This window comes from Coenobita brevimanus, chromosome 97, assembly GCF_032717465.1.
Source record: "Coenobita brevimanus isolate Jiangsu-jjx chromosome 97, ASM3271746v2, whole genome shotgun sequence".
NCBI classification, from domain to species: Eukaryota; Metazoa; Arthropoda; class Malacostraca; order Decapoda; family Coenobitidae; genus Coenobita; species Coenobita brevimanus.
This window is the reverse complement of record NC_137050.1, coordinates 33,987,782-34,006,441: the sequence shown is the minus strand read 5'-3', so window position 1 is coordinate 34,006,441 and position 18,660 is coordinate 33,987,782. Positions and strand designations below refer to the sequence as shown.

At 42.0% G+C, this 18,660-nt stretch overlaps 1 protein-coding gene across 1 annotated transcript in view; it reads left to right on the top strand.

The window, feature by feature from the left end:
* The window catches only part of LOC145413844 (ubiquitin carboxyl-terminal hydrolase MINDY-1-like), a 178,103-nt gene that overhangs the window by 126,057 nt on the left and 33,386 nt on the right, over window positions 1-18,660 (top strand). The window contains exon 4 of the mRNA XM_080283510.1: window positions 9,878-10,077. Coding sequence (XP_080139636.1) covers window positions 9,878-10,077 — 200 coding nt within the window. The remainder of the gene's footprint in view (window positions 1-9,877; window positions 10,078-18,660) is intronic.

Sequence of the window (18,660 nt, the reverse complement as noted above, 5' to 3'; positions counted from 1 at the left end):
CATATTTGCCCAATCGTTCCTCCACTTCTCTCTTATACTCTGCCTTTTTCTCATCCTCTTGTAACCTTTCCACTCTCCTTACAAATACTCCTTCTTCCCGTCCTTCCCTTCTTCTGTTTCTCCATTCTAATTGGACCTTGATTCTGGCCACCACCAAGTAGTGGTCAGAAAGTCCACTCCCCCAACCTCTATAAGCTCTTGCATCCATTACACATTTTCGCATCCTTTCATCTACTCACACATAATCAATCATTGCCTTCCTTTCATTCAGTTCACCACCCACCCCATCTCATCACTCGCCATGTATACCTGTGGATCATTTTGTGCCTGAAGAGGGTATTGGCTATCACCAACCCCCTCCCAGCACAAATGTCCACTAACGCACTGCCATTCTCATCTATCTCAGCAGACACACCCCACTCACCAACTATTCTGTTCACCTTCACATTCCTTACTTTACCATTCATATCACCGATCAAAAACACTCTCATTCCTTCCAAACTTTTCCATGCACACTTGCACATTTGTCCAGAACTCTTCTCTCACTCTGCTTGCACGATCTTGCGTTGGTGCATACACACACACAATCGCCCACATTTGTATTCCAACTTTCAGTCTTACCCACACAATCCTTGACCCAACTGATCCATACTCTCTTATGCTCTTCTTCCAACTTTTACTCACAACTATACATACTCCTTCTTTTGCCCTCTCATTCTCACCTACTCCTGCACATATACCCCATCCATACTCCCATTCTCACACACTCTCACCTCTCCATTTCGTTTCAATTATTCCGCATACATCAACTTTCGCACCCTCAAGCACCTGGACAATCTCTCTCTCTTTCACCTCATCATTCGCTCCCCTTACATTCCAAGTTCCGATTACCATGTCCATTGTCCGGTCCTTGGTCGTCATCTTTTGGTCAGTCCTTGTCCAAGGCTTATTGTTTGTCTTTTTAGTTAGTTGTTTTCCGGGGAGGGGCACTAAGCCTCCGCTATGCCATCTCCCTTTAATTTTTTGAGTTGTTGACTGTAACCCTCATCAGAAGAAGACTATCTTAAAATTCAGGAAAGTAATTTGGTAGAAGCAGACATAAAGTAACAAGTACAGCACATGGATTCAAGATATAATAAATCCAGAGGTGGAACCTCAAAAACTTAAAGCCACCTCAAACTTTGGTGGATGGAACCTGAAAAAATGTAAACCACCTCAAACTTTGGTGGCAAAATACATATCTTTAGCCATATACATTATGGTCTAGTGATACATATGGAGAAATGGAAGAGAAGCTAGACTGAGTCTGTTTGGGCATATAGTTAGGAAGGAAGAAGTAAATCCTGTGGGCAAGGCATTGGAGAGAACCATGTAGGGGGAGAAGATTGAGGAGGGAGACAATGGATAACATGGAAAGATGAAATTAAAAGTGAAAATGTGGAAGCTGGGATTGATGGAGGAGAATTAAATGGATACAGATTTGTGAAGACAATTGTCAGAGTGGCCAGCCCCAACTGGGATAAGACAGTGAAGACAAAAAAGGAGGCTTGGCAATATACAGGATCAAATATTCACTGCATCACAAACAGATAACGTAACAGATAAGAAAACAAAATGTATGGAAATGGAAAAATTATACTCACTTAAGAAAGAGTTGTTATTGGGGAGATACAGCAATTCTGACCTGACTTTGACAGAACACGTTAGTTTATCTATCTATCTATCTATTGCCAGACGCCTCAATCCCTTTTGAGGTGGCCACAAACAAATCACCTCCAAGTCGCCCTGTCCCCCGCCATTCCACTGCCCTGCTCCCAACTCACACACCCCACTCTCATATACCTCTCCACCCCATCCCTCCATCTCATCCTCGGCCTCCCTCTCCCTGTTCCCCCCTCCACCTCACTCACATACACTGTCTTTGTCAGTCTTTCACCCTCCATCCTCTCCACATGGTCAAACCACCTCAGTGTGTTCCTCATAACGCCTCCTGTCACATCCACATCCACACCACAATGCTCCTTTATATCCTCATTTGTCAGCCTGTCTCTCCATGTAACTCCACAGGCTCCCCTTAAATAACTCATTTCCACTGCTCTCACTCTTGACTTTTGTCCTTCCAACAACGTCCAAGCTTCACTTCCATACGTTAGAGTTGGTATCACAATACTGTCATGTAGTAACTTTTTCACTTCCATGCTCACTTCCCTGTTTCTTATCACTGCTTTCAAAGAACTAGCAACCTTTCTTCCCTGCTGTACCCTTTCAAGCACTTCACCCTCCAAACCTCCATCCTTACTCATCACACTGCCCAAGTACTTAAACGTACTCACATTTTCCAATTCCTCACCATCCAACCTCGCTGTACATTCACTGACTTCGCCTCTCTCAAAGACCATCACTTTACTCGTCCCTACATTCACCTTTAGATTCCGTTTCTTACACACTCCGCCAAACTCATCCACCAAGCCTTGTAGCTCCCCTTCGTCTTCACGTTAGTTTATATGTATCATAATTCCTCACGTAGCACCATTAACACTGTACATGTGTTCCTGAACACTTCCTTGTTAAGTGAATATCATATTCATTGAGAGTTGTGTTCCAGCAAGAAATACTACATTCTCAAGTAAAATAAAATTCACTTACCAGACTGCAAATAATGATCAAAATGGATTTTATGCTAAGACTGGATGTATGAGGGTGTATAAAATGTTAAAGCCCATGAGAAGGTTAAAAAAATACAAGACAGGTAGTGATGTATGGACATTTCTGATAGCGTGAGTTGTATTGACCCTGGCCCTTCACAGACTCAGAGGCTAAGTGGTTAGCATTGCAAACAAGTAGCTGCTGGCCTATTAGCACCAGGGTTCAGATCCTGGTTCGGGCAGCTGGGATCATGCAACTCAGGTGTCCATCCACTCTTTGTGGGTTGGTAGGTAAAACGAGTACCTACGGAAGGTAACTGTGGTGACGTGGATGATGCAATGGCCTTGTATCCCAGGATATTGGGTGATTATCCCATCACAGGTTCAGAGTCCCATGCTGTGTAGATGAGCACCACGGCTAAGCACCTCATGGCACCTGCCTCCACCTTTACCATCACTGCACATCCTGACCCCTGAATGGTGAATAATTGCCTGGCATATGGTTCCTTCTTCCTTGCATTAAAAAGAAAAAAGAAAAAGAAAAGTGTTCCAATGATGATTAACAGCTTAATATAGTAGTGAAATGTGTGGTAGGTGAAAGTACGTTACACAAAGAATTACTGTAGCATGGAAGTAAGAAAGTGGAGGATGTTGAGGTAAGGGGGAGTTAGAGGGATATTGACTGGATGATTAACCCCTTCTAGTTTCATTTCATTCACTGCAGGAATATGAGTGAAACCATCTGGAGGTAGCAAGAATGCACCAATAAACTAGGTAACTAAATTCAAAAGGTGAACTCCTTGCACATGTTTGACGTCCCTTCAGAATTATTCTTGCTGCTACCAGACAACTTTACTCAGCTTGGAAAAATCCATCTATCTTCTGTACCTACTGCCAGATTGCAGATGCCATAAATTTGTAAGAGCTGGCCACAAATAAAATTCTTCCATGTCACCCTGTCCTCTGCCACTTGGTTGCCCCCTTTTGAAGTCATACCTCCTTTCATATACCTCTCCACTCCATCTTCCATCTCTTTTTCAGTCTCCTCACTCCCCTCTGCTTTGGAAAAAAGGCTACGAGGTGCTATCCAAAATTTTCTGGACTAATGCTATATAAAACTGAAATTTCATCATAGCTCCTATTGGCCACCATCACCTTCGAAGTAGTTCCCTTGTGCATTGATACACCGATTCCAATACTTCCTTCATTCCTGGAATGCTCCCTGGAAATCCTTTTCGACAAAGAGTGTTGAGCACTGTTGGCTGTTCCTTCTGGATGTCCTCAGTGATATCAAAACAACATCCTTTCAGCTTGATCTTCATTTTAGGGAACAGAAAGAAGTCACAGGGGGCCAAATCCAGCAAGTAAGGAGGGAGGAGAGGATGATAGCCATGTTGTTCTTGGCCAGAAACTGCTGGGTCTTGAGCGCACTGTGAGCCTGGGTGTTTTCATGGTAAGGCAGCCAGTAGTTGTCTCGCTAAAGGTTGGGGCGTCGCCGTCTCACATCTTCACGCAGCCACCACAAAAAATCACAGTAGAAGGTGGAATTGACGGTTTGGCCAGCTAGGACGAATTGTTTGTGCACAATCCCCTTGATGTCAAAGAAAATGATTAACATGCTCTTAACATTGCCCTTCACCTCTCTGGTCCTTTGGGGGCTTAGTGAGGCTGTCCGACCAAGAGATTGCTCACCAAACACTTGTTGAATCATTGCCAGGGTTTATGTTGTATTTTTCCTGAGATTTGCACAAAATTTGATGCAAATTTGCTGTTCCTTTTTTTATATCCATCTCAGAAATCACCAGACAACACATGCATGACGGCAAACAAATGTCCCTAATCCCCACGTCCGCCTAGCTCCACGCCACATGGCACAGTGGCTCACAGTGCATGTTATTACTGCCACATAGAGATGCATCGCGCTACTACAACCTGTTTAGGAGTCGCGACCCAGTCTAAAAATTTTGGGATAGCACCTCACATATATATTCCAGTTTGAAGGATCTGTCTTGAGCTAAGTAATGTAATCAGGCAATAGCAAGAACAAAATTAAAGACTTCCCAAGGCTTAAGGAGTAAATACCACTTCTGAATATACAAAAAAGAGGGGGGGGTGGGGGTGGAAATGCTGAGAGAGAGAGAAATATGACTCCCCCATTTTGTCTGAAGTCCCCCCCTCATTATCATTCAGCTGGCACGCTTATCCTTAGTGAAATTACTCGCATCATTATGGTACTCATCTTTGTCCAGCCATTCATCATCATCACTCTCACACGTGTGGTCTGTCTTCATTTCTTCATTCACTCACTTGTCATCTCATTAATTTTGTACTTGATCTTTTTGTTCATTCTCTCCTTCTCCTCCTCCTCCTTCTCATCATCATCATCGTCATCATTGTCGTCAATCATCTCTTTGCACTCTTCATTTGTCATCCTCATCAACACTCTTGTCATTTCCTCCATTGTGGTCTTTGTTGTCCAGTGTCGCTGTTCGCACTAAATTAAGACCCCTATTTTGAGTGGCAATGGAGGCTTTTGTAGCACATATTTCATGACAGTTTATTTCACTGTTACACCTTAAGACTGTATTTTATGTCATTTTAATAGCATCATAGCTTACAGCAATAATATACATTACAGTATACTGAGGTGTAATTTGGAGAATATATTGGTAAGGAAAAGATTTTACAAAGTTTCCAGAGCCAGGTAGAATACAGCCCTGAGTGTCACCCAGACCACCCATCCCTTCACCAATTTGTGCAAGGGAGGTACCTCAGTCAGTGGCCTGATTCTTACCTTAGGTTTGATGAGGTCTGGGAGTTATAGGTTAGGAACAGACATCAAGGTCACTGGTTGATGAGATTCAGTATACACCCATTCCTTGTTATGTCTGGGATGTGTACCAAAATACAGTAAGTTTTTCCACACATTTGGTGCTGTAAATTGTGAAACTGACAGGTCAGTGGTAGTATTTTTGCTGTTTGCTTAGAAACTAACAGCAGAAATAACATTAAAAAGGTGACATAAAAGGACGTGGTGTACACATGAGCCAAATATCAGGCAGAATCATCTGTTTGGCATATTGAAAAGTACAGTTCAGTTCATGCATCTTAAATGTACAACTCCCAGCAGTGGGGTCCTCTTGTCTCAGTCAAACACTCTGACTGCTGAACAGCTCCACCAGAGGGAGTTATTGTGGAGAGCAAAACAATTGGCTATCTGGGATCAATGGAAGAAACACTCTGTAACTGAGAAAAAGGGAAGAATGAAAACTAAGTAGTTCATCAGTCTAACCCTTTCAATCACTTTTACACAACTGCCTCATAATAATGTATCCAGCTCCAGTTAGCATATGACAGTACCACCATGTTTTGTTATATAAAATGTACAGGTACTGTATTCCAAAAATCTTATTTTGCATAATATTTCATATTCTGCCATATGGTACTCACTGATGTGATTTTGAAAGAAAAAACTCATTATAGCCATAAAATTAGGCTGTAAAAGTAAGTCGAGTAAGACTGACACATCAGTCATCTTGGGAAGAAACTGATAGTAAATTAAAGAACTTATGGCTTTACAACTAAAGACCATAGTCATGTAAAAAGGTGACTGTAGTTTATATACATAGATATGTACTAAGTGTATAAACACATAGCGGAAACCCCTAAATTGCACAATCCTAAATAGCGGATTCATAATGTGCGGCAACATCATGGAACAGTGTCCTACATCAGTAAATCGTGGAAATTATATGAAATTCGCGGATGCAGCCTCAAAAGTGACACTTTCCAATGCTTTGTTTAATATGCACCACCATTACCTCAAGTCCATGCATCTACAGTAGTTGAGCGTAAACCAATCATAATCAAGCATGGCAGTTACTAAGCCAGTCATTTGTAACTGTGTACAACAGTGATGCGGAATTTTCAGATTTCCTATTGGAAGGAAGTGTTGACAGGATCCTTTATTATTTTTTATAGATTAGCATATATAGTGGGCTTTTTAAAATGGTTTTTAAAAATGTTCTTAAATAGGCTCCGTCATGGTACTTATTACTGCATGTATCTGATATATTATGATGCATGAAATGATTTAATTATTTGCCAAGTGCTATTTTACCAAACTGTATCATATTTTAATGGATGTCTCCTGTGTGATGTATGTAAAGATTTGCTTTATGATTGCATCTAACTTCACCATCATATGATCATGTGACAGTTGTGCCATGACTAATGAAGGCTCTTTATGTATGATACTGTTTTGGCGCAAGCTAAACGTAATGCACGGTTTAGTTTGCGTTCTGTTAGGTAGGCTATAATCACTGGGGGGTCTGGGAGGGTGTATCTCCCCATTTAGGTTTCATCACTTCCAGTTTGGCTTCCACTGCTATTTATGGTTTTAAATTGTATACATTTGAGTTTGTTTTGGTGTGCTGTGTTCTGACATCATATCCAGTCGGCAGGATCGGCAGTAAACACGCCATCAAGGGCATTCAGGTGGCTTTCTGTAACATCGCTAAGTAGGTATATTTTGTTTGTTCTCCAATATTTTTTTTATCAAAAATCAAATGTTAATCACCTGAGATGTATCTAGTACTGTACTGTACTAAAATCATTTTCCTTGAGAATGTAGGAAGAAATCATTAGGATGGAAGTTGTGGAAGTAATGAAGAAAGACAAAATGGGGAAAGCACCAGGAATAGATAGAGTGTGTGATGAAATGCTGCAGCATGGGGGAGAGATAGTAGTAGAATGGATGTGGAAGATGTGCAGATTAGCCTGGGTGGAAGGTAGTGTCCTGGAAGATTGGAAGTCAGATATAATTACTCCCCTTTACAAAGGAAAAGGGAAAAAAGGAATGTGTGATAATCATATGAGCATTTGTGTTCTTAGTGTATTAGGAAAGTGTATGGTAGGATACTTAGACAGAGTTAGGGAAATAACAGAGGAATTAGTTGGAGAAGAACAAGGAGGTTTTAGGAAGGGAAGAGGTTGTGTAGATTAGATATTCATTCTTAGGTCTTTAGTGGAAAGGTTTCAAGAGAAGGGAAAGAAGTTGTATGCAGCCTTCATGGATTTGGGGAAAGCATATGACAGGGTGGATAGACAAGGATTGTGGAAAGTATTAAGAATATATGGAGTAAATGGGAAGTTTTTGAATGCTGTGAAGAGTATGTATAACGGTGCTAAGGCTGCAGTGCGTGTGGATAGTGAATGGAATGAATTTTTTGTTTGAAGGTTGGATTTAAACAGGGATGTATCATGTGTCCATTGTTGTTCAGTCTGTGTATGGATGGGGTTATGAAAGAGAAACAAGGTAGGGCAGTGGATATTGGAGCAGCCCTAATGAGAGAGGACAGTGTTTGGAGACTCTCAGTACTGAAGAGTAAAGTTATGGTCTTCAAGAGAAGTGAAGTCAGTGAATGTAGCACGAGATTGGATGAGGAGGGAATGGAAAATGTTAGTGCATTGAAGTGCTTGGGTAGTTGATTAGTAAGGTTTAGAGGGTGAAGTGCTTGAAAGGGTACAACAGGAAGAAAGTTTGCCGGTTTCTTGAAAGCAGTAATAAGAAACAGGGAAGTGAGCATGGAAGTGAAAAAGTTACAGCATGACAGTATTGTGATACCAACTCTAACGTATGGAAGTGAAGCATGGACCTTGTTGGAGGGGGACAAGTCAAGAGTGAGAGCAGTGGAAATGAGTTATTTGAGAGGAGTATGTGGAGTCACATGGAGAGACAGACTGACAAATGAGGAAGTGAAGGAGCATTGTGATGAGGATTTGGATGTGATAGGAAGCGTTAGGAGAAACACACTGAGGTGGTTTGGCCATGTGGAGTGGATGGAGAGCGATAGACTGACGAAGAGAGTGTATGTGAGTGTGGTGGAGGGGGGCTAGAGGAAGGGGGAGGCCAAGGATGAGCTGGAGGGATGGAGTGGAGAGGTGTATGAGAGATGGGTGCATGAGCTGGGAGCAGGGCACTGGAATGGCAAGGGACAGGGTGACATGGAGGCAGTTTGTTTAAGGCCACCTCTTACAGGATTGAGGCATCTGGCAATAGATAGATAGATAGAATGTAGGTCAATAAGAAAATGGCTTAAATCCCTGCATCACTGTCATTCATATTTACCCACTTACAACAGTATAAGCCAATCACAGCGCTTCCCTCGCACTCCAAAGCATGAAGGATACGCGTGCTTGATGCCCCAGTGCCCGGCTTACTGTATTCTCTCCACTTTGTTATTAGCATGTGGTTCTGGTGTGGTTCATGAGAGGATTTTTTTTTCCCCCGTGTCTCCTCTGCCTGACTAGTGTTACCATGGTCAATCATAACCTCCGTAAGTCTACAACTTCTTTGAGGAAGGGGAAGAAGAAGACGGCAACATTAACTTGCACCTAAAAGTTAGATGTAATAAGGAGGATTGATGGCAGTGAGAATAAAGCCAAAGTTGCCCATCATTTCAGACTCAACGTATCGGCGAATTGAGGCAATGGCACACTCGCCTTGTGCTGAGGGACCATAGTCTGCCTAAAGCCTTGGAACCCCTCCCCCTTCCCTGTCCATTCAAGCAATGTCAAAGTCAGATAAGAATCTTACAGTATTATTCATTCCCATTAAATATGCTATACTAATATCTTTTTCAGGTTGTTAGTGTTCGCTGGTGACAAGTTTGATGTTGGTTTGGGGGTAAGAGGGGCATCTCGTCAAAGAGGACAGACCCATGAGTAATTTTCCCCATAAGATTTAATTTCTGACTTGCGGAATTCTCAGATCGTGGCGTATGCTCACTCCCATAAAGCCATGATTTAGGAGCTTCCACTGCATCTATATCTATCTATCTATCTATCTGTCTATCTATATACATACTGTATATACTGTATTACATGTAAAAGTGCTGACAAGGAGCCTACGCTTGGTGGCGCTGTGTACCCTGGGTGGATTGAAGCACCTACAGCATCCACCTGGGAGCCAAACCTCCTTATATTTCTTTGCATCCCACTGTGGGAAAGGCTTCTGGTTTGACCCTGATGAGGCACTGTCTACTGCAAGGTAGTGCTGGTTCCCTACGTGATGTATGTACTGTATTCTACTGGTTGGATGGCCTCATGAAAGCAGTTATTTACTTGGGATCAGTGAGTCTACTTAGCAAGACAAAGACAGACTAAGGTTAAGTAACAGCAGCAACAACTTGTGTATAAATGCAGTGACACAGCTGTGGTTTGCTTGCCAGAGTGCGTGACTTTGAGTTTACTGGTGAACTGTGCATCTTTGACCTTCTGGGCATCATGCTGTACCATGGATGGGTAGTGGACCCAGGGAGTGAGGCTGCCCCCATCATCAGTGCTCTCTCCTACAACCAGCTCACCAACAACATCTGTGCTTGGAAGGATGAAGCTATCAGGAATAACAATAACGACCTCCTTATGAAAGGTACTTCTGACATGTAATATTTTTCGTACAGGCTAGTTTCGTTTATTTCATTTTTGATTGCTCTATTGTGCTTGCATGCGTTGGTCTTGGTCACCTAATGGCGGCTTTCCGTGCTGCTCAATCTCTGGTAGCTTCCCTATTTAGTCCCTTATCCCCGCGGTCTCTCTCAATTACCTTGTCCCAGGTCTGTTTCGGTCTGCCTCTTGCTACCCTACCCACAACATATACACTTCTCACTTTCTGCATCCAGTTATCATCCCCCATCCTCTCCACATTCCCAAACCATCTTAATCTACCTCTCCCCTTCACAACAATACGCTCCAGTCCCATCCTACCCCTCAGCTCTTCCACCGTAAACTTAGCCTCCCCAGGCCTTTCACTCAGGGACGCACTGCAATTTCTGTATGTTTGAACCTGTGAATATCCTCCTCCTTTACAGCCCAGGTCTCACTGCCATACAGCATTAAACTCCTAACACATGCCACATACGAAGATCCCGTAGCACAGAGGCAGCAGGTCCCTGAACTTCTTCCAGCCACTCCTCATCTAGCCACAGAGCTAGCTTCAGCTCCACCTCAAACACATAACATGTTTCCCAAATAACAAAACTCTTCCATACATTCAAGAGACTCGCCAGCAAGTTCAATCTTTTCACGTCTGGCAATCTCCACATGCTCTTCCCAACACACCGTCCACATGAAATCAGCGTTATCTCGCAGTCAACCTCAAATACCACTGTATCTCTTATGCATTCACTTATCACAAATGCTGCACAAGATGGAATTACTTCCCAGCTCTTGTGGCAACACACATGCCCACTTCCCCTCTTCTTTGACACTACCCCCCCCCCCAGCCCTAAATACCATCAGTTTTGTTTTATCTCCATTTACTCTTAAGTCCTTGTTCCCCATGCCATCACTCCATTTCGTAAATCTTTCCTCCACTTCCTTCTCATTCTCTGCAATCAACGATAAAAATCATCAGCATACAACTCCTTCCACGGGAGTCCATTTGTGAAGTCTTGCAAGAAGGCTTCAAATACCATAATAAACAACAAGGAGCCCAAGATTGAACCCCTGATGGACACCAACATTCATGGAAAACTCATCACTCAAAGCTCCTTTCACCCTTACCTGGGTGCATGCACCCACATACATGGCCATAACCACGCTAACCAGCCACTCCTCCAACCCAAGCTTTCTCATTGCCCACTTCACCACCTCTCTTGGGGCTCTGGCAAAGGCCTTCTCCAAATCAACAAGAACAAAGTACAGTTCCCTTTTCCTTCTTCTATATATATATATATATATATATATATATATATATATATATATATATATATATATATATATATATATATTTTTTCCCCAGAGATGTTGAACAATGACTATAACATCAGTGGTCCCTTTGACTGGTATAAATCCAAACTTCATCTCACCAGTATTCACTCTTTCTCTAATCATACCTTTTAGAACTCTCTCCATTACATTCCTTATCTGGTCCAAAAGCTTTATGCTTCTATTATTTCCAGTTTCCAGGGCGTCACCCTTCCCCTTGTACACATTAACAGTTACACTCTTCAGCCAATCATCTGGAACAACACACTCATATATAATAGTATTTATCAAATCAGTGACTAACCCCACTCCTGTATCTCCTGAGGCCTTCAGCATTTCAGCAGTCAATCCAGACACACCTGCTGCCTTCCCCACCTGCATCCTGCCTATTGCCCTGCTCACGGTAGCAGCGTCAATCAAAGGCCAAGGGCCAGACACTGGATCTGCTGGCTCCAAACCATCCCTGTCTCAGTACTCCACATTCAACAACTGGTTGCAGTGCAGTCTCTAGGCATCTTTAATATCCCCACTGTTCACCACTACATATCCTTCATCATTCTTCACATACTGCTCACCTATGATACAGTATTCCTATTCTCCTTCTGTTGATTACCTACCTTAAATATCATATTCTTCCTTTCCCCACTATTTAGGTTATTAAGTAAAAGTCTCTGAGATTCATATTTCGTCTTGTAAACCCTCTTCTAGCCCTACGCTTGGCAGCCAAGTATTCCTCCTTGTTACCACCTTTCTTCCATTCCCGGAAAAGCCTTCTTTTCTCTTTAACTGCAGCTTGTACACCCTCATCCCACCACCAAGTTACTTTTTGTCTTGGGGTGAGGGGGGTGCCTTGTCCATCCACACACTGAATCAGTAACTCTCATGAGGTTGTTCTTGAGGGCTCCCTACTATTTGTTAACATTTCTGTCAATGTCTCCCTGTTCAGCCACCACTCTCTTCATCTTGCTATAGAAGGCATCCCATACTGCTAGGTTTTTCAACTTCCATTTTTCCCTACTAGGTGCATAGATCCTCTTTTTCATCACCCTCTCCTTAAGCACCATGTCACACATCAATAACTTGTGTTGCAGCACACACTTCTCGCCTCCTATAACTTTAACATCCTTCACTAACCTCCCATCAGCCCTCTTGACCATGAAGTAATCCATCTGGCTGCCGTTTACACCAGACTCGTATGCTAGTGAAAAAAAAAAAAAAAAAAAAAAAAAAATGGATAGGGTGCCAAAGAAATTACAGTAAACTCTCCATTATCTGTCAGTGCATCATCCAGCAGATGTCAGTGTCTGTCATGACAAATGGGTCTGAAGTTTTTTTTTAATTCCACAGGAGGCCCCTAAATTGAAATCCATGTGATTCATCGGGAGTCCCACCACCAAACTAGTTCAGCGCCATGAGTTGCCACTAAAACAATTCGCTGTCATTAGTCTCGCCACCAACACACTGCTGAGTCTTGTCACTAAAACACTGCTTTTGATGTTGCCAAATTTGACACATTTCTTCATAATTTTGTACTTCAGTGTCCCTATCTTTTGTTTTTTCTCTTGTTCAATATTAATACATGTACTGCCCTAATGAGAGAGGGCAGTGTGTGGAAACTTCCTGTACTGTTGTTTGCAGATGATACTGTGTTGTAAAGTGAAGACGAAGGGGAGCTGCAAGGCTTGGTGAATGAGTTTGGGACAGTGCATAAGAAACGGAATCTAAAGGTGAACGAAGAGAAGAGTAAAGTTATGGTCTTCGAGAGAAATGAAGTCACTGAATGTACAGTGAGGCTGGATGAGGAGGAAATGGAAAATGTGAGTGCGTTTAAGTACTTTGGTAGTGTGATGTGTAAGGATGGAAGTTTAGATGATGAAGTGCTTGAAAGGGTACAACAAGGAAGAAAGGTTGCTGGTTCTTTGAAAGCAGTGACAAGGAACAGGGAGATGAGCATGGAAGTAAAAAAGTCGCAGCATGACGGTATTGTGATACCAGCTCTAACATATGGAAATGATGGACCTTGTTAGAGGGACACAAGTCAAGAGTGAGAACAATGGAAATGAGTTATTTGAGAGGAGTATGTGGAGTCACACGGAGAGACAGACTAACAAATGAAGATGTGAAGGAGTGTTGTGGTGTGGATGTGGATGTGATAGGAAGTGTAAGGAGAAACACATTGAGGTGGTTTGGCCATCTGGAGGGGATGGAGAGTGAGAGACTGATGAGGAGAGAGTATGTGAGTGATGTGGAGGGGGGGAGAGAGGGAGGGGGAGGCCAAGGATATGATGGAAGGATGAAATGGAGAGGTATATGAGAGATGGGGGTGTGAGCTGGGAGCAGGGCAGTGAAATGGCGGGGGACAGGGTGACATGGAGGTGGGTTGTTTGTGGCCACCTCTTACAGGATTAAGGTGTCTGGCAATAGATAGATAGACTGTATGTATATCTCTATTCCTCAATACATTTCATTCTCTTTTTTGTTCATGTGTCTCATCCCAAAATGAATGATAGTGTATCGGTCCCCCCACCCATTCTCCCCCAAGTTCACCACTTAGCTGTCTGTTTCCAGTACTGTAACATCATGAAACATCTGTGCCTACAATGGAGTCCAGTGGAGTTGGCAGCATTTTTTTTGTCATCCCTGTCTTTCTGTATCCTGTACTGGCCTCATGCCTTCTGCTGGCATGTGTCATCATGGCACATCCACCTCCCAGGTATCCCAGGAAGATCCTACCTCTCACAAAAAAAAAAAAAAAAAAAAAAAAAAAAAGATTATCGTGGAACTGGACTACAGATGGACCATGAGTCAGTCAACCGATTTTTTTGGTGTCCCTTGCAATACCCTGCAGAACATCAAGAATGCACAAGAACAAATCTTAGTACAGGACTGAATATAGACTGACATTCCAACATCTTGAACGGAAAATGATGGCCAAACTCAGACACCAGGATTTAAACCTGGCAGTGTTGAAGTGGTACTGCCAGCAACAGAGCAGTGATGTCATGGCACAGGTGATGGAACTCAAGGACGTGCCAGTGAGATTTGCCTTATGCCTGTCCATAACTGCCACTAAACACATGGGATTTTATCTATCAAGAAATCGTTCTGCTGTTCTGTGATGAGGTTATTCCCCCTAACATCTGTTTCTGTCACTCATGCCTCAGTTGTCTCTCTCACCTCATGCCTGGTTTGGTGTGCCTATCCTCTTTCTGTCCTCCTTGCTAACCTGCCTCGCCCTTCCTAACTCAGCCTCTGGGTGTCGGGTGTACAGTACTTTCTGCAGTACAATACAATGACATTTTATCATGCTTATTACAGTACTGAATGGTGTTTTTCTATGCTTGAGCAGTTATACAGTAGAGTTATAGGGTTTTATAAGGGGTTAAACCTCCTTTGGGGAGGTTTGGGGAAGGTATTAAGTCACTTCTCATCACCCCTTTGGCCACTGTACACCAGGTAATTGGGAGTTTACTGTATTGAAAAGTGATCTTGGGGATACAGTTGGGGAAGTGATACTGTACTATATGTTGTTTGGAATGAACATATGCTGTTAAAGAAGAGGAAGGGGAGTGACAGTGAAAGAACCATCTAGAGGCATAGCAGCCTTGGAATCATTCTGTCATTACCGTATCTTATTAGGGAAGTTCTGAGGAAGAGTGAGGTTGTGGGTATGTTGATGCTGCTGCTTCTGAATAATTATAATGTTTTGGAGTCTGGAATGTAGCCTCCATAGTAGCTTGTTTCATCGTCCTGAGAGTATGATGTCAGGGATTTTACAGTAACAGTATCATTGTTAACAAGGGCACCTCTGTCAAGTTCTAGCCTTTTATGACTGTTGCCATCACCTGTTTGTTATCCAAGTATTTGTGCTTAAATATAAGAGTATATAAATAAAGCCTGTGTTTCATACATAATAGGCTTGCATGTATAAATTAATTACCAGCCTGTGTGCCGTGAAGGATTCTTTTTTTTTTTTCTTTAACCATTCTGCTCCTTATTTGTGACCACACCACCTGACACACACCCTTTATTCGTTTGTTCATTTAGTTTTCTTTCATGTAAGTCATTACAGTAGACCCTTTGCTTGCACAGAAAATGGAGCAAGGAAAACAGTATGTTGTTCAGTCTGTGAATGCCAGATTTTATGACTTACTGGGAAAGTTTGAAAATGAACCTTTTGGGAAGTACCTCTTACTGCATTTTTCAGCCTTTCAAATATGGTAAACATATAAGATGCACATACAGTATGTGTTCCATATAAGACATACATATAGTACAGTATATGTTCAGCATCCTAGCAGAGTTACTTAACCCATCGAATATTAGATTAGAGACTAATAATAGCTTGAATTATCACTAACTGCTGGGTAGCTACAGTATGTCCTCACCACCGAGACAGGACTGCCTTCTGGATGTAAGGAACACAATAAATTGTAAATTAGCCAACTGCAGGAATGAGAGTCCACAAGAACCTTGCATACTTAAACCCTTGAATCATGTTGACATCTGTGTTAGTGTGTTTTTGCTGCTGCCAGATTATTTTATTTATCTTAGGAAAAGCCTCTCATAGTGAAGGGGTATAGCTTACTAAGTCTGTATCAAACTTCTTCTTTTAGAAAAGTTTATCCAAAGCTTAGTACAATTGTAAGAAGATTGCAAAATCAAAAGGAAAAAGACATCCCCAGTCTGATTGGATATAATGAAGAGCCTTATTTATCTTTTATTGTTTCCAGTGTAGGTATTCCATATATATTTCTTAACAGATCCAGTTTCATTGTTGTCACTCTTGAGTAATTATCATATTCATGCCATTCCATAGTTTCACATACATAGTTATTCCTCAGACAATCCTTTTACAGCTTCAGTATTCAGTGTTGTGTTTCTTTAAATGGCATTCATTTAACAAACCACTATTCATCCTTGCCACTGTATTTTCCTTTGTCACTTCCTTTTCACTTCTGAAGTTTTTGTCTGACAATACATGAAGATACCAAAATCCTCCACCAGTTCATGAGACTCATTTCAGTTGGACAGTACATCCTCAGGTGCCATACCCTTTTTTTCATGAAGCTGTTAGATGAGAGAATGAAAGTTACCTGCACATATGCCCAATGCCAGCACCACCCTCTAGCGGTCAGCTCCCTGCTCACCTGTTCCCACATTGACTAATTTTCCCCTTGGACCTGTTTTCTACCATAGACATATTTTTGCCATGAACCTGGCTTTCCCTTCATGAACCTGTCTTCCATGCGAATCTGTTTTCCCTTATGGACCTATTTGTTCCCCATGGGAGAATACTGAATCTCCACTTGGACCTGGTTTTTCCCATGAACTTATTTTTATCCATTGGACACATGTTTCCTCTGGGACCTATTTTCCCCACAGACTATTTCTCCCCTGGATCTCTTTCCCACATGGGCCTATTTACCTCATGAACATATTTTTCCCCATGCACCAACCCACAATCCTACCCACACCCATTATAGAGTGTCTCAGTAGTCATGGCCATAGAGGATTACTCATGTTGCTTTAATCTCTTCCCCTCCTCCATGGGACAAATCAAGTGATAACATATTCATTATATACTTACAGCAACACAGCACTTGCAGCAGAATTCAAATAACCCTCAATAATGCATAGGTTGTCTGGGGCTATGTCACTTGGCCATAGAGGGTTGCTCTTGTCTGCTTTTAGTCATACCCCCAAATACTATGACCCATCCTTTTACACAAACTCTGCTTCCATGGATTTCACCCATAGCCTGTGCCATAAGTTGGTGTGGCGTCCATAAACTGTGTGGGAAATCAGCAAGGCGCTTCAAGATACCCATCTGGTAATGTCTTGGCCACCATCTTGGTCCCCATCTTGACTTTTGTCAAGAAATTGAAAGGTTTTGTCAATAAGGTGATTGAGGTTAGCACCCAACACCTCTATAGAGGATTTGGAGTCACAGAAATTTCTAGTCAGCAAGTTGAAGTCTATCATGGTGTTTTTCCCACTTTTATTCCTTTCAGCCTTTGTTAGTGTCATGGTCTTATATTTTCTTTACATCTGTACAGTACGTTATGCTCTTGATCTTATGTTTTCTTTACCTCTGTACAGTAGGTTATGCCTTGGTCTTATGTTTTCTTTATCTCTATACAGTAGGTTTTACCCTTAGGAAGCATATATATATATATATATATATATATATTTATTTATTTATTTATTTATTTATATTTATATATATATAGTCTAGTTGGGGTCATAGAGGAATTTTAGTATACAAGTTGGGGTCTGGCCAGAGACTTGGTTAACACAACAATTTTAAAATAATGGATTAAAGGGCGCCCACTTATGTAGACTCCATGTGCATGGTCTGTTAGATTAACACTTTATCCTTGTAAACAGTTGGGTCACTGTACATGGGCAGTATTATATGGTAGTCAGTGCACAATGAAAGCAGAAAATACCTTCAACAGACTTCAAATGTCAGGTGGTCACATAATGTTACTCCTAGATAAATGGAAATACACTTAAGTCTTGCTATACATACGTCCTTGTGTGATAATTTGCTATAATGATGGACAAAAAGTTAGATCCAATTTTGAAATAATGATGGCAAAATAATTGTGAATTTGCTAAAACGATATTTATGATGACCACCTCTGAGAATCTCATGTGGACATGGTGATGCATGTAAGCTGACAGTCAGATGTCTCACCTAACATGGCCACCCATATTGGGCCTCTGCACAGGCAGCAGCCTGGATGCCACCCTTATGAAGATTCTGTCTCGCTCATCCACTTGCTTTCGTGTCCCGCGCCTGTGATCGTCTTCCTTGCATACCCCGAGTTACCTAACGTTCTCACTTGCTTTTAGCCATCGCAGTGCCATCACTGTTGACAGCTAACAGCGCACATACAGGATGAATAGTGCTGTGTGTGATAGTAAGCCAAGAGAGAACTTTTTTGTGTGTGAAATAGTGAAACTCATAACTTTGAAATCACATCTGGTGCTGCTTTCAGTAGAAAGCATGGTGCTACTGATACTGCTGGTGGCAAGGTGTAGTCTTTCCCTTGATGTGAAATTAAACGAAGAAAGCAAGATTGTTATGCCCTAATGCTTTCCTATTCCACAGGCTTGTCAGTGATAAAAAAAAAAAAAAAATCAGATGCTGTACTAGCAGTGTCACAAAACGTGCCTTCCCTGACAGCTAAATGACTAACCAGAACATGGAGTTTATAATGGTGAAGATAGAGTGTCT